The 15435-nt window shown below is 45.2% G+C and overlaps 1 protein-coding gene across 2 annotated transcripts in view; it reads right to left on the bottom strand.

Moving 5' to 3' along the window:
* The window catches only part of drosha (ribonuclease 3 drosha), a 164390-nt gene that overhangs the window by 63673 nt on the left and 85282 nt on the right, over window positions 1-15435 (bottom strand). The window contains exons 14-17 of one of the 2 annotated variants that reach the window (XM_084588315.1): window positions 9215-9343; window positions 5334-5412; window positions 1465-1572; window positions 454-592 (exon numbers count right to left, since the gene is read on the bottom strand). In XM_084588315.1, the coding sequence (XP_084444441.1) occupies window positions 454-592; window positions 1465-1572; window positions 5334-5412; window positions 9215-9343 (455 nt within the window). The remainder of the gene's footprint in view (window positions 1-453; window positions 593-1464; window positions 1573-5333; window positions 5413-9214; window positions 9344-15435) is intronic. The other variant, XM_084588316.1, reaches the window with a different exon arrangement.

A 15435-nucleotide genomic window follows, 5' to 3' on the forward strand; every position in this document is an offset into this window, starting at 1 on the left:
GGATATGCGGGATGCATGCAATACGGGTTCGAGGTTGCAGAAAAACAGAATGGTGGCGACGTTGTGGCAATTTTACATAGCTTTTGACCTGCAACTGAGAGAAAAAGTCCGGAAAATCGGGCATTCAAAAAATCGGTCAGCCACTAAACTCCACGACCAGTAACTTTGCTGTCACCAATTCCTAGCCCGTCAAATGTGCCATATGACAATGTCTTTTAACCCTCCTGTGGCACTTTCAAACCCCGCAAGAGGACTACACCTACTTTTCTAGCACTTGAGACACCTGAAGTGCTGGCGATACAAAATGAGCCAGCGCACACCCAAGAGAAGAGACTAGTGGCATGAAAATCATTAAAAAAGATGGTTCTTACATTAGCTGACATTCAGGATACAGTTTCGTATGCTCCAATCATTAGAGTCAGTGAAAGATTCAAAAGGACATCATAAACATACCTCTCTTTCTTGTGTTGAGGTAGTGTATGCGTCGATCCCCGTACTCTGGCTGCCTGATGCCACAGTTGGTCAGTGAGTTCCGTGCATGATCAGGGTTAGTGCCAAAGTTCTCCCGGTAGGACGGGTGAGTGAGCGCCAGCTAAGAAAAAGTAAAACTAGCTAGGCATATGGCGAGCAAACAGTTCATGGTGATAACTTGTCTTTAGCCTGTAGCAAGCAAAAGCAGAAGGCTACAAGCATTCAATTACTGATCCTTTTACATTGACAGCTAGACTAAAACTTCAGTATATTGTAACCAAAAACTTTCGCATTGATTTAACAACAAAACAGCATGCCACTGAGTCAGACCGTGTAGGGGTGCTCTCTCAGGGTGAAAAAGCTGGTAGTACAGACACCACCTTCATTGATTTTCCCCAAAGACAGGCAAAGTTTAGGGCTGCTAAGGCAGTGAACAATTTTTATAATTATGACACAAAACAAGGCGTTCTAAACCTAAAGCTATGAAAATTCATGCACTTCTTGTTTCCTTTCTTCAAAGCGTAAAAAATCTCAATTAAGAATAAGCTTCAAGTCCCACCATATTCATCATGCGGTCACATGACCATGCACTGTGACATTGCATTGCATGCACTATGACCATGCGCCGTGGTCATTCAAGCATGCTCCCTGCTCATAGAACATGCAACCACTTGATGCTCCTCACTGGTACAAATGTCGCCATTCAAGTTCATCATATACCAATGAAAGAAGAAGGGGTCAGAATAAGCAAAAAAACGAGGTTAATGGCAACGGATATCAGAAAAATTAACAATGGGACAAAGCTTTTGCTACAGCGACACAACTGTTGCAGGTTCTGGCGATGCCAGGAGTCAACAGCTGCCAATGAAAGGCTCCTACTGCTGCAGCCCAGAAAAGCACAAAGCTTTTGGGCATCAAGACGTGTTGCTTTAGCTGAGTTCAGCACATTATGCGGCAGAGTGCAAACACTTGGCGGTCTTTAAGACCCCTAACCTGAAGAAGGTACCGATCCTTGAACTCGGTCTGTATGATGCTCTCCAGAAAGTCCAGAGACTTGTGGAAACGCAGGTGGCATACAAGAACAGGAAGCAGCAAGGCATGCTGTGTAACAAAGAAAAAAATGCAATGTTTAGATGTTGTTGCATATAGATGAAAGCATAATGACTCTAGACGTTTCTTTTTCTTCTGCATGTCTACATATAAACGGTGACCTTTATTACTGTGCTCTAAAGAAAATGTAGCCTCGTACCTGTTCACCATGAAGCATTGAAAAAATCATAGGAACACTTTGAAAGGCTACCCTGGGGTTTTTTGCATTTTCAGTTGCATTTTTACATTTTAAGCATTCACGCATCACAATAATTAGCGTTCTCTCTATTTGGTATAAAAGAAAATTCAAATAAAGACGCTTTTCAAAATTCCAAGTAGAAGTATTCTAAAACAGCAGAAACCAGGGAGCTGGAACCAAGAGTAGGTTTCGAACCTGCCCATGATAATGCGACATACCAACATAAGAAGTCACAGATACGGCCACAAAACCAATCGTGTGCATGCTGACTAGCTAAACAGAAGACTGTGTGTGTCCGCTTGGATTATTATTTGTCTTAAATGACCAAAAGCAAGGTCAAAGTTTCGTGCTGCAGCAAGCACATAGTGAATATAGGTGGCTGTGCATTCAGTGACGTCATGCACCCAAAGCTGCCCGTAGCTATTCTCCTGAGGCCACGAAATGTGAAATATTAAAATTCATTTACGCTACAAAAAAAACATCTAAATATCATATTTTTGCGATTCTAAGCACCCCCTGTTTCTAAGCAGCCCCACCTCACCCCTAACTTTTCAAAATAATTTTTATAAGATCAGTTTGCATTTAAGCGTTCCCTTTTTTGCGAGGAAAAAACGTACACAAGACTGCTAGCGCGCTTGCTCACTCAATCGACCCGAGCCTTTGGACACTCAAGGTGTGGCGTGGTCATTCTTGTGTTGTTGCCTTCAGACACTATACAACTGGTGGCAGAGGATGGCAAAAGCCGCCCGAAAGCTACCCCAACTACTTTATCAGCGTGTTGTCACATGAACCATGGAATCGGCGGCTATTTGGCGGTTCTCGGCAGGTTTTGCAGGCACCGTGGGCCCAGGGTGGTTTGTTTGCTAGCAGCTGTTTGGCATCCGTGATGGAAGTCGGAATGAGTCTGACGTGAGCTGTCACAGCTTGAACTTCAAGCGCACCATTGAAGTCTTTAAGCCGTGTTTGCGGAAGATGTTTGCAAAGTTTGTTTGCCAAATAATTTGTTAATTCTCGCTCCCGTCTCGCCAAGATATCGACGCGAAGACAAGGGGCAGGGGATATTTTAGATTTTTCGATTCTAAGCAGCGTCCTCACTTTGAGCCTCGCTATCGTGCAAAAATGGGGTGCTTAGAATCAAGGAAATACGGTAGTGCAAAATTTGGTATGAATTACTAGAAAACTAAGGAGAGTGTTACGTTAAAGTTTTGCAAAATCCAGGAAGCCTAAGAAAACCTGAAGTTTCCCTTCAACCTCTGCCTCAAGGGTATGACAAGATAGCAGCTTTCAGTTGTCAGGGGCGCTTTAGCATTGATAAATCGAGCAAAGACAAGCGGTTTATACTGCAAAATGCCGCCTATGAAAAGAGAATGGTGAAGCCACATAAGAGTGTACACCTGGAAGCAGGTTCCGCAGAGTATGCTTGACGGTGATCTTTACTTTGCATTACATGTCATGCTTTAACCACTTTAATTCCATGTGTGATGAGTGTTATGTGCTGTTTTAAATTCCTGCACCAAGTCTTATTGCTGTGACGCTATGACCCTATTCGATCGATGAGGATTTTCACAACACAACAACAACGACAACACAGACCCCAGGCTTTCTGTGATGGAGGATCTTCATGTTGTCGCCTAATGTTTTAAGTGTGAGTACTGTTAAACAAGCATCTTAAAAGCTTTAAGGAAAGATGTTCAGAAGGGTAAAACAACAAGTGTAGTCGCTGTAGAAAAAACCAACTTCCAACTACAAGCTCTCCCAGACACACACAAAAAAACAGTAGGAATTGTAATCAGAATCACACACCAAGAGTTCCCAACTATATGTTTTCAGATCTTCCAACTGGTTGGTTTTGACTGGGTATGTAGGTGAAGCATCACTATTAGAAGTGCAAGTCCAGAAAAGACTGCAAAAGCTAACTACTATACCTCTCCTCTCATCACATGCCTAATTACATCCTTAAAGAGACTCTAGCATTAACTTGGCAATTAATGGCAACCTTGTAAGACAACATTCAGCAAGATTCACGACAATGATCACAAAAGCTGTTAGTGGTATCTGCTTAAAAGGACCAAGAAATGGATGTGAAGGCTGCTGGTAAACATATTCAATGTTTAAAACAAATCCTTTTGGGCGTTCACTCTAAGCATAACTCCTTGAAATGGAGCGTACGAGTTGAGGTGGGAGAGGAGAATAATCATTTTTATTCAATCATATCTCCAGTGTTATTGAAACAAGCTACAAAATTCTTGAGAGACTCTGATGAGTGATTAAATAGCTATCACTTTTCCGACTCCCTAACCTCGGTAAAAAGCATTTCCTGGTCCCTTCAACACAAGTACACACAAAACTGTTTGTCTTAGGCAATTTTTTTTTTCTAAGCCCTGTAAGCATACAAAAGAACTGGAAAGACGAAGGCAAGACATCCAAACATGCACAACTCACTTAAAGCATGTACATTCTCCCAGACCGAAAAATTATTTTTGCTACCAGCTTGACAAAACTAACAGATGTATACATTTTAAGCAGCTAGATGATGAAAAACTCAGCCATAATCTTTACTTTTAGAGCTTCCTCAGTAATCACTACCTGCCCTCTTTGAGATTTATTTTCCCTTCCCTACGGCAACCAATGATGAATGGAAATAAATTTTAAAATAAAATATTCAAAATGTTTAGTATGAATCAAATATGTTTGTTATTCGATTCATATGAGAAAAACTGACATTTGGAATTTTCAAATGTTATAAAATTACTGAATACACAGAAAATTTTAGAATTTATTGCACTTTCCTCGCTCTGTGTACTTCATGCTTGACAACATTGGCTCTGCAGTGAAGCATACTCAAAAACTCAAAATGCGACAGGGACTGTTTTGTGTTGAGGGACCTTTCCCTTTTGTGAAGAGGGTCTTCCCGACAGTGTGCGCAAAGTGAGGCACTTGATGAAACCGGGCAAAAACGCCATTCTTACTTTGGTTTCATCTCAAATGCAGACTGCAGTCATACAAGTGTTCAGCAAATAAATTTACTGTGATGCAAATGGTTTCCGGCAGTTTTCAGGACCACTCAATAACTCCAGCTTCCAGTTATTTAGGACATTTTTTCTGGACCCTTGAAGGCAGATTAACGAGAGCGTACTGTATTCAGCAGCAATATGACCGTTCTCTTCAGTTTCATGCAGGTCTTTCCTGTACAAGAAACCAGTATACAGATTCCTGTATCACATTTATACTGGATTTTACAGTAGGCTATATAGTTCTGTGCAATTCTAGTTTTATTTCACTGGCAAATAACATGTAAATTCTAAAATAAATAAGACGAACAATGGTTCTCATTTTTTAAATTTTCCTTTTTTTTTGCACTGCTTACATATTTGCTATTCGAAGGCATTTTTTCTTCGTATTAATATTTGATTTGTATTAAAAATTTCAATATTTGCACACCTCTATTAAATGTAAATATTTTCAGCCCACTGCACAAAATCCATAACCTCTGGAATGATTTTATTAATATTAAGGAATTCGAACCGTGAGTACCACATAAAAGAACAAAGTTGAGTAAAAAAATGTTTCATACCTGAACCACATCACACATGATTCCTGTCCGAAAGAAGCCCTTGCTGCTCACTACTACAGTGACGTCCCTCTTCAGGTTGCTAATAAAAACACAACAAAAGAAAAACTTCATACATGGCCAAACAACCACCACAGACTCTTACCATGCACGGTACAAACTGAAAGGTTGAACCAATACATGACCACATGTTAATCCCTTCCGAACTCCACAACCAAAGGTGTGATAACCAGGTTCTAGCTTGTTAACCAAGCTAGAACTTGACTTTCCTTCCCCCTAGCAGAGCACTGACAAATGGAGTTACACACAGTGGAACACCATTCAGCATGCGACCCCGATTTGCATAATGCTCCCTCTACAACAAAAAATAAATAAATGCATGTTTGATCAACTCTCAAAAGAAATGACACTGTTAAACATTCACACGGTACAGAAAGTGATTAAATTGTACCATGACATGTGCTGGCATACAGGAGCACCTACGGTTCCAGAGAAGCAACGTCACTACTATGTGAAACCATTATGCCTGAACTTGCATGAACTGAATCCTTCAACTATTTCAGCGGTCATTCTGCAATGCACATAATCAGCCAAAGGCCCACAAAGGCATTTAAGTGAAGTTTACACATACCCAGTAATTCACTAAATTTACAACACTGAGCCAATCCAGTGAGAAGCATATAAACCCGTTTTCACTTACTCCTGCTCAAGAGATGTCAGATGGATGAATGACATCCCTTGCAACAGCGCAGGCAAAATGAGTGAGAAAGTTAATTTTATCTTTCCTTTCCCAGAAAGACAGATACAAGAAACAAACTCCATCAAACAAAGCAGCTCCACACTGCTTCTAAAAGACTTCTAACAAATACAGGCTGCCCTTGAGCACTGCCCCCCCCCCCCCCCTTTCTAACTTGCATGACAGAATCATATATTCGTCATTCCCAAGGCTGATGAGGCTCGAAAACAACTACCTGGCTTGTAGGGTGCATGCGTTCCACATTGGCGATTTCAACCATGCTTACCTTCAGCAGAGCAGGTGGTATACCATTCATTGTGGACTACGCACAGTACTGTTTGTTTTACTAACTATGAGATCACCAACGGTTCTCAGTGGCTACTATACCTATGGAGTGAAACTTTCTTCCCCAGCCTTTCATTTTCTCGTAACACATCTCAACATCCCAATGATCCCAGAGAACAGTGAGCAGACATGAAGCACTCCACAAAAGCACAAAAGCACATATAAACATAAAACACAGCTGTAAAAGAACCACAAAAATTGCAAACAAATTTTGTTCTTGCCTCTCAGCTTAACTAACTATACCAGTAGGCATCACAAGCATTGAATAAGAGAGAGAGAGAGTCACATGGTAGTAACAGTAATAAGTAATAAACTTTATTTTGAAGAATACCTTGTTTCTAGTTATTGGAAAACAACAAAATGCAGTAAAAAAAAAAAATCTCTACTACAGTTTTATGCAACAATTACATCACAAAGGAGCTTATGAAATGATGTCGTGTAGCATTTTTAGGTGGCCAGATACCCCCTTTCTGAAACAGTGACATCAGAGGTCGATTATTTCAGCAGAATGTAACAAGATGGCTCATGAAAGAGACATAGGAGTAGTTACCTGAGCTTTAACACAAGCTGGGCTGCCCTTTCAATCTCTCTCGTCACACTTGCGAGTAAAGGGTTGGTTTGTGGGATGCCGCCCCAAATGTAGCATCTACAATGACATGTAGCCAACCCACTTAGTTTGTTTAACCAGTTTCACCAAACTGCAAGACCAGCAATGAGCCCAAACATTATTGCGAAGCAGAACCGCACTGTTAGATGCCCCAGTGCGTGAACGGGCAGTACTGTATGCGATGCAGTAGTGAAGGTTGCTTCATGGCCTGATGTTTCTACCGTATGCTTTGTTTTCCTGCTCTGTGGCCTAAGACATGCAAATTTTTAGATTCAGAAATGAGAAGATCATTGACAGTTAGGCCCACAGTCAGTTGCTGACTGCACTGTGTCACAACGCCATGACATGTCATGTGGTGCTGCACTTCGTTTTCTGAACTACAAGCGTGCAGCAGTGATGCCAAAGTAGCTCCCAATAGATGTCAGCAGTAAGCTGATATTATGCAAGGCCTAGTATTACTGTGCGCAGGCTTTTGCCGCATGATGGCAGTAGATACTGTTAACTCATGCGACGCGTGCAAGATACTGTTGTTAGAAAATGATGCAAGCTTAGACAAACAGGAAACTTGTCATATGTTTAGGTGTTTTAATATTGAAAGTGCATAGTAAATCGAATCAAACAACAGATATTATTCACAAACAGTTCAAAGTCTGAAACAGCCACGGACGCCTACTTTTCAGGCAGCTGCTTAAAGCACACAGCATTACAGAAATTCAAAACAAAAGAGGAAAGCTCATCTCCAGCTTTACAAGCCCGTACTGTCATTCCCTGGAGGTGGAGGTCGACCCAACAGCCATTTCTTAACCGGCAGACGGCAGCATGCCATAGAAAAAAGGTGAAGTTTGAAAATGTAGCCAGAAAGGGCTCCAAAACTTTCCAGTGAGACTGCAGGTTCTCTGCTGCATGTAGGAGCGCATTACTTGGCTCAGAAATTCATGACAACATAGCCTAGCTGCTGAACAAGATTGTTTGCGATGCTCAGAGGCATTTGTAGGGCCCTTTGAAGATTATATGCCTTAACAGTGCTTTACTCAACCAGAATTAAAATGTCAGAACTGAAATGGACTCCTCAGCATTTTCATGCAATTTACTGAAACACATACACTGGAATTACCAATTCTTATATTTATTTAAAACACATAAAAGCTTGCAGCCGTGAAATGCCAACGTGAGGAATAAAAATTTATTTTAGCAATTTTGTTCATGTGTGACTGCTATTTTGCTTCTCTTTTTAAGCGATGCATTCCTTTTTTGTGTAATATCTACTGTGCTGAGCTTCATAATAAAAAAGGGAATACACTTCTTAATAAAAACAGCAATGCTCGCGCTAACGAGAATCTCGAGTATATCATGTTTCTGTGCTCATCATTTGCTTGCACCGGGTATGCAAACTGCAAACAGACTTAGTTCCCGTCACAGAAAGGTTTCATTAAGCTCAGTCAAGGATGTCATGGAGTGATTTTGTTGGTGCAGTAAGCTTTTGTGTTAGAATCAGACGTGTGCAACTTTTATGTTCCGTACAACCAGCTCTTCCTGAGCACTGCCATATTCCTGTTTGGAACATCTCAGAACTGAAAAAAATGTTCTGCTAAAAATCTTTGCAGCAGTTAATAAGCCACCAATACTTTTTTTTGTTGATGCATCGTGATCGACGCCTTAACTCTGTCGTTTATGGACAGAGTTTCATCAGCGTTACTCACACAGTGCAATGTAACTTCAAACGTGCATACCCAACCACGTTGAACAATGCTAGAGAAGTTAGAAGATTATTTAAGCGACTGAAAAGCAGCAGCAAATGACCATCCTTGAAGGTCTAAAATGAAAAGCCAGCACAGCAAAGTTTGACACGTGTGATGAATGACACGGTGAGATACTACAGCTCATGCAGTTGGCCACTGCAAATCTCGTGCATTTGCAGGCCACTTCAGTCTACTAGCATACAGTCAGCAATTTACATTTTCAGCTAAGCAAAATCAGGCACAGGCTCAGTAGAGTGACATGCATGAACCAGGCCAGGCCTTGAAGCTGCAGGCCTGGGCTGGGATCGGACTCTCAGCCTCACAAACGGGCTTCAGAATGAGCCTGTTCAGTGCTCTAATTCAAACCCTCAGACAAAAAGCACATCATACTGCCCACCACCTTCACAGCACACCCATTCGACCATGCTCAACTGTATGTGGCATTCAGTGGCCTCACCTCTTGAGCCTCATCTCTTGAAGTTTGACCTCTTTTTGAAGCAGCTTGTGGCGATCTGTATAGAGCACCTTGGGCTTGTTTGCAAGCAGGTGCCGAAATTTGACATAGTCGCGCCATGCCTTCTGGTACCTGGAAGTTCACAAACAGCATCTCACTTCACATCTTTTGACTCATCTAGTGTGCCTCTGCAGTTGTCCTGAATGCCGCAAACTTAGCTCTGAACTTGCTTGGTCAACAACCAACTTAAGGAGAGATGCGTGCTGAAAAAAAGTTTTTCGCAAGATTTTTCAGTTTCGAGTTTCTTACTGTAAAATTATCCTTGGGCATTCAGCTACAATTCCCCTAAAAAAACAAGTCAGAATTCGAACGCAAAGTTAGTAAAAAGCCCATTTTATTGAGCCACGGTGACTTGAGAAACTAATACTTTCCGTGGACTTCGTAAAGTTGCAAGCGTTTGCCTCTCAAAAATGCGGCGCCGTCCGCCATTGCCGTTTGCTCGAGGAGGTAGAGTAAGCCTTCTTCTCACAGACAGCACCTTCCGCAGTTCCGTATTTCGACTCAATATTGATACGTGGCAAGGTTAGTCTGAGAAGTACAGCAGCTGATGACACAACACACAACACACAGAAACACAGCAGCGCTAGCCTTCTAGCACCAACCTTTGCTATCACTTCGTCTTTTGTCTCTATTGGTGATCTTCCTCTTCTTCCTTCTGCGACGGCAAATATGTAACACTACCTCCGCCGCGAGAAGCGCAGTCCCGGTGCGCACTATGTCGGAGAACTGCAGGTGGAGTAGTAAGGCTTCATGCGGGCGACATGAACGATACCGGTACGCGGCAAAGCGGACTGTTGTGGCAGATGCACAGGGGCGATCTTGTATGTCACGAAAATGAATGGCCGTAAAACACAGTAGGGGCCTGTGTAGCGCGGCAAGAGCTTCTCACACAGCCCGACGCGACGAGCGGGAGTCCAGAGCAAGACGAGAGAGCCCGGGGAGTAGTGGACATCTCGATGACGAGTATCATGCGTCGTTTTCAAGCGTTTTGAGAGGAAGCCAGCTGGCGGCGAGCAATAACAAGGGCGGCGTCAGCTCGGGAGATGGCGTCATGAATGTAGGAACTGGCCTTAGCGGTGGGAGGCGGTATGCTGTCAAACAGAAGTGAAGAGTCGCGGCCAAATAGAAGATAGAAGGGTGAGCAGCCCATTATATCATGATGGGACGAATTATACGCGAACGTAACAAATGGCAAAGTAATACCCCTACCACGGTGGTCATCCGATACATACATTGACAGCATGTCCGTGAGCGTGCGATTGAGGCGTTCAGTGAGGCCATTCGTTTGTGGATGGTAAACGGTGGTGAAATAGTGCTTAATGGAGCAGTACCGGAGAACTTTATCGACTACTCGAGCAAGAAAGCAATGGCCACGGTCAGTGAGCAGCTGGTGTGGCGCACCATGGAGCAGGATGACGTCATGGAGAAGAAACGCAGCCATGTCGATTGCACAGCTGGTGGGTATTGCTCGTGTGACAGTGTAGCGCGTAGTATAGTCTGTGGCCACCGCAATCCATCTATTCCCTGAATCAGACATAGGGAAAGGCCCGAGGAGATCAAGGCCAACTCGGGAAAACGGGTCTATTGGGATGTCGATCGGCTGCAGGGATCCAGCAGGTACAACCGAGGGCTTTTTCCGTCGCTGACACTGGTCACAAGAAACCACGTAACGACGAACAGAACGGTACAGCCCTGGCAAAAAGAAGCGCCGACGAACGCTGTCGTACGTACGAGATACACCAAGAAGGCCCGCAGTGGGCCCGTCAGGCAGCTGCTGAAGAACAGTGGCATGCAGGTGTTCGGGGACTTCGAGCAGAAGCTTGGCGCCATCTGGTCGCATATTCTGCCGATATAAGGTGCCGTTGTGGAGCACAAACAAAGCAGGGGAAGCGTCAGGGTGGTCAGAGCTAAGGCGGTTGATCATGGTGCAAAGCTTGGGATCCAAGCGTTATTCATGAGGAAGTTTTAAAAGGCCAGAGATGGACAACACACAGGTGTCATCGTCACACTCCATTTCAGGCAGCGGATCTAATGAGTTGCGGGACAGGAAGTCGGCATCAGTGTGCAACCGGCTGGACTTGTGGACAACAGAAAAAGTGAATTCCAGAAGACGCAAGGCCCAACGCCCCAAGCGACCAGTAGGGTCCTTCAGCGTAGAAAGCCAACATAAGGCGTGGCGGTCGGTGATGACTGAGAACGGGCAGCCAAACAAATAAGGGCGAAACCTGGTAATGGACCACACGAGGGCTAAACACTCACGCTCTGTGATCGAATAATTCCGCTCAGCCGTAGAAAGGAGAAGACTGGCATAAGCAATGATGCGAGTGCGACTATCTGCTGTTGGGCGAGAATAGCATGAATACCGTGACCACTGGCGTCAGTGCGTACCTCCATTGGTGCCGAGGGGTTGAAGTGTACCAGGACGGGCGGGTTGGTGAGGGCTGCAATGAGCGCAGAAAAGGGTTGAGCTTGATCTTGGCCCCAGCAAAATGGAACGTCGTTCTTCAGAAGAATGTCAGTGGACGAGTTGTGTCTGCAAAGTTGGGGACAAGCTGGTGAAAATAGGAACAGAGGCCAAGAAAACTATGCATGTCCTTGGTACAACGGGGTGTAGGAAACTCACTCACAGTATGGATTTTGTCGAGATCGGGTTGAATGCCACGGGCATCAACCAAGTGTACGAGCACCGTTAGTTCATGTCGGCCGAACCTACACTCGGCCGAGTTCAGCTGAAGACCAGCTTTTCGGAAGACTCCAAGAATGGCATCAAGGCGATGAAGATGGCTTTCAAAGGTCGAAGAAAATACAATGACGTCATCGAGGTAACATAAGCATGTCATCCATTTGAAGCCGCGTAAAAGAGAGTCCATCATGCGCTCAAATGTTTGGGGCGCATTACACAGGCCAAAAGGCATAACCTTGAATTGGTAGAGGCCATCAGGAGTTACGAAGGCGGTCTTCTCTCGGTCCCGTTCGTCGACTGCGATCTGCCAATAACTGGAACGAAGATCAATCAAGAGAAATAGTTGGCACCGTGCAAGCAGTCGAGGGCATCATCTATCCTGGGCAGTGGGTAAACGTCCTTCTTTGTAACCTTATTAATGTGTCGGTAATCAACGCAGAACCTCCAGGTATTGTCCTTCTTTTTAACAAGCACGACAGATGAAGCTCAGGGGCTGCTCGAAGGCTCTATAATGTCTCTTGCCAACATCCTGTCTACTTCATCTTGTATGACGCGACGTTCAGAAATGGCGACTCAGTAAGGTTTCTTGTGAATTGGGCTGGCGTCTCCAGTATCAATGCAATGAGTAACTAGGGATGTTTGACCCAAGGGGCGGTCGCCAAAATCGAAAATATCACTGTACGAAGTAAGGAGGCTAGTAAGTGCTTTAGCACCATCATGACGCAAGTCAGGAGTAACCATTCCTGATATGCAGGCCTCTAGAGGCGAGGACGGTGCAGGTCGTAGCGGTTCTTCAGCATTAGGGTCAAGTAAAGGAGCAGATACATTAAAGTCAGACGATGGGGTCAAATTAGCGAGAAAAATGCCCTCGGGAAGCACTTGCACAAAAAAGCTAACGTTCAAGGCTGGAATATAAGTGTGGTTGTTCGCTACGTGGACGATATTGTAAGGGAGAGCGATTTTACACTACAGAGTCACATCGGTTATGGGACAAAAAACGTAGTCACCATCAGGAACGGAGAGAAAAGACGACATGGCTACATACACAGCGGCTTCTGGCGGCAGGCGAGTAAATGTAGCGGAGCGGAGACGGAGCGTTGAAGTTGAAGGAGCTTGTTCCTCGGGACAAAGCTGCAGGTCTAGATGAAGCAGTCCAGAAGAACAGTCAATTAGAGCGGAGTGGGCAGTTAAAAAGTCGAGGCCTAATATAACGTCTTGAGGGCAACTGGTGAGGACTGTAAATAACACAGGGATGTGGCGGTCGGCAATGCTGGTTCTCGCAGTACACATACTAATTACAGTAGCTGTGTTGCCATTAGCAACGCGAACGGTAGATGCGGTAGCGGGTGTGAGAACTTTCTTCAGGCATCGACGGAGCGTGGAACTGAAAATAGAAATGTGGGTGCCAGTGTCAATAAAGGCAGAAACTGGGAGGCCGTCAACATGTATATCAATTAGATTACATCTGGGTGCATGGGTCAGCACCGAGTTGGCAGTCCGGGTCGATAATACAGAGTCACTCCCGGGCGCTGCACTCGCTAGTTTCCCGAGTAGGTGCCGGCATATGATGGGGAGGAGCTGCGATGAGGTACCAGTGAACTGGAGCGACGAGGCCGTGGAGATGGAGATCGGCTGGTGTGAAGAACATGTTGGCCGGCTTCGGCACGAGGCTCATCTAGATGAGATCCATCATATGCGGGGCGGAGCTCCTCAGGTTGGGCAGGGAAGCATCGAGGTCCACAGTAGTACCGACGGTCCGCGTTGTAATAGGTGCGAGAGGTGGGGAACGTACTACTACGGCAATAACGCGAAGTGTGGCCGGCTTGACAGCAAATAAAACAAATTGGCCTGTCGTCTGAGGTGAGCCACTCTACAGGATTGCGACTAAGATAGCGACGTAGGGGGGCTTGGGAGGTGCTTGCAGCAGCGAGAGGAACAGGATGCGATGGTGACGGGGGCGGCACGAGGCTAGAGGAGAGGCCGACGTTAGCAAGTTACTGGCGAACAACAGCCTGTATCATGACTAACGTGTCGGGCAGTGGAGGCGCGAGTGGTGCGGGAGCTAAAGCCTCGAGCTCTCGCCTGACGATCCCAGTCACATTTGTCGAATGAGAAGGCTGTTGCAAAGGTGCCAGGTCATCGCAAGATGATGCAGCCGCCGTGTTTAGAAGGCGCTCAAAGCGATGTACGAGACGTCGTTGCTTAACCTGCTCAAATTTTTGGCAGACTTGTAGCACGGAGTCGATGGTAGAGCAATCCATGCAGAAAAAGATGTTGAACGCGTCATCTGCGATGCCCTTGAGCATGTGCCCTATCTTTTCACTTTCCAGCATGGAGCTATTCACCTTGCGACACAGTGCGAGCACGTCTTGAATGTAGGCTAGGTAGGACTCCGGGGGGGATTGTACGCGAGACGAAAGTTTGGTTTTGGCTGCGAGAGTCCGTCCAATGGGCTTCTCGAACAAGTCCTGAAGTTTTTTCTTGCAAATTTCCCAGGTGACAAGCTCTTGTTCGTGGTTTTGGAACCACGTGCGAGCGGTTCCTGCCAAAAAGAAAATGAGATTAGCCAGCATGATGGTCGCGTCCCAGTGATTGTTCCTGCTGCAGCGCTCGTATTCATCCAACCAATCTTCAACACCTGTCTTGTCTTCGCCATTAAAGATGGGAGGGTGGCGGGTTTCCGTGAGGACGAGTGGCTGCGCCGATGTTGCTGCGGTGGTAGGGGCTGCCTCAGAGGTCATAGTGGCCGTTGTTGACGTTATGATCCCAGGTAGGTGGCGGCCACTGTGCAAATCCAGCTTTTGGCTGCTTAAATAGACTTATCTGTGCACAAGGGGATCTTTAGTCACCTCCACCAAGATGATACGTGGCAAGGTTAGTCCGAGAAGTACAGCAGCTGATGACACAACACACAACACACAGAAACACAGCAGCGCCAACCTTCTCCTAGCACCAACCGTTGCTATCACTTCGTCTTCTGTCTCTGTTGGGGATCTTCCTCTTCTTCCTTCTGCGACGGCATATATGTAACAATACAATAAAAAAAATGTGTTTTTAGTGCCTATTTCGAGCACTTCTACTGGCCCTTTAAATCACGTGATGCTCTAGTGTAGCCGCCATTGGCCGAGACCGATTCGCAACTATGGTGAAGCCTAACTTTCGCTACCGTTTGCTTTCTTATTGTGCACCTTACACAGCGATCTCTCCAGCCTGTTTCTTTAATTTGTTAGAAATGAACGACGAACCGAAGCAGCGCGATTTTTGAGCCCGGAAAGCTCAAACGAAGAAAGCGTACCAGGAATGTTGTTGCAAGCCTCGACCGATAACAACAGCCAAAGGCAGTCGCCCGACACCAGCTAGCCCTAACCAAGGCAACGGCCACTTGGGCGAAATTGAAGCCCCGGTGAACTTTGTGAGTGTTTCGGAGGTCAAGGTTCGACTTTTTGAGAATGACAGAGTAGTAAGCAGCCCCCATCCCACA

This window comes from Amblyomma maculatum, chromosome 1 (genome assembly GCF_055883805.1).
Source record: "Amblyomma maculatum isolate TAMU_Amacu chromosome 1, ASM5588380v1, whole genome shotgun sequence".
Classification (NCBI taxonomy): domain Eukaryota; kingdom Metazoa; phylum Arthropoda; class Arachnida; order Ixodida; family Ixodidae; genus Amblyomma; species Amblyomma maculatum.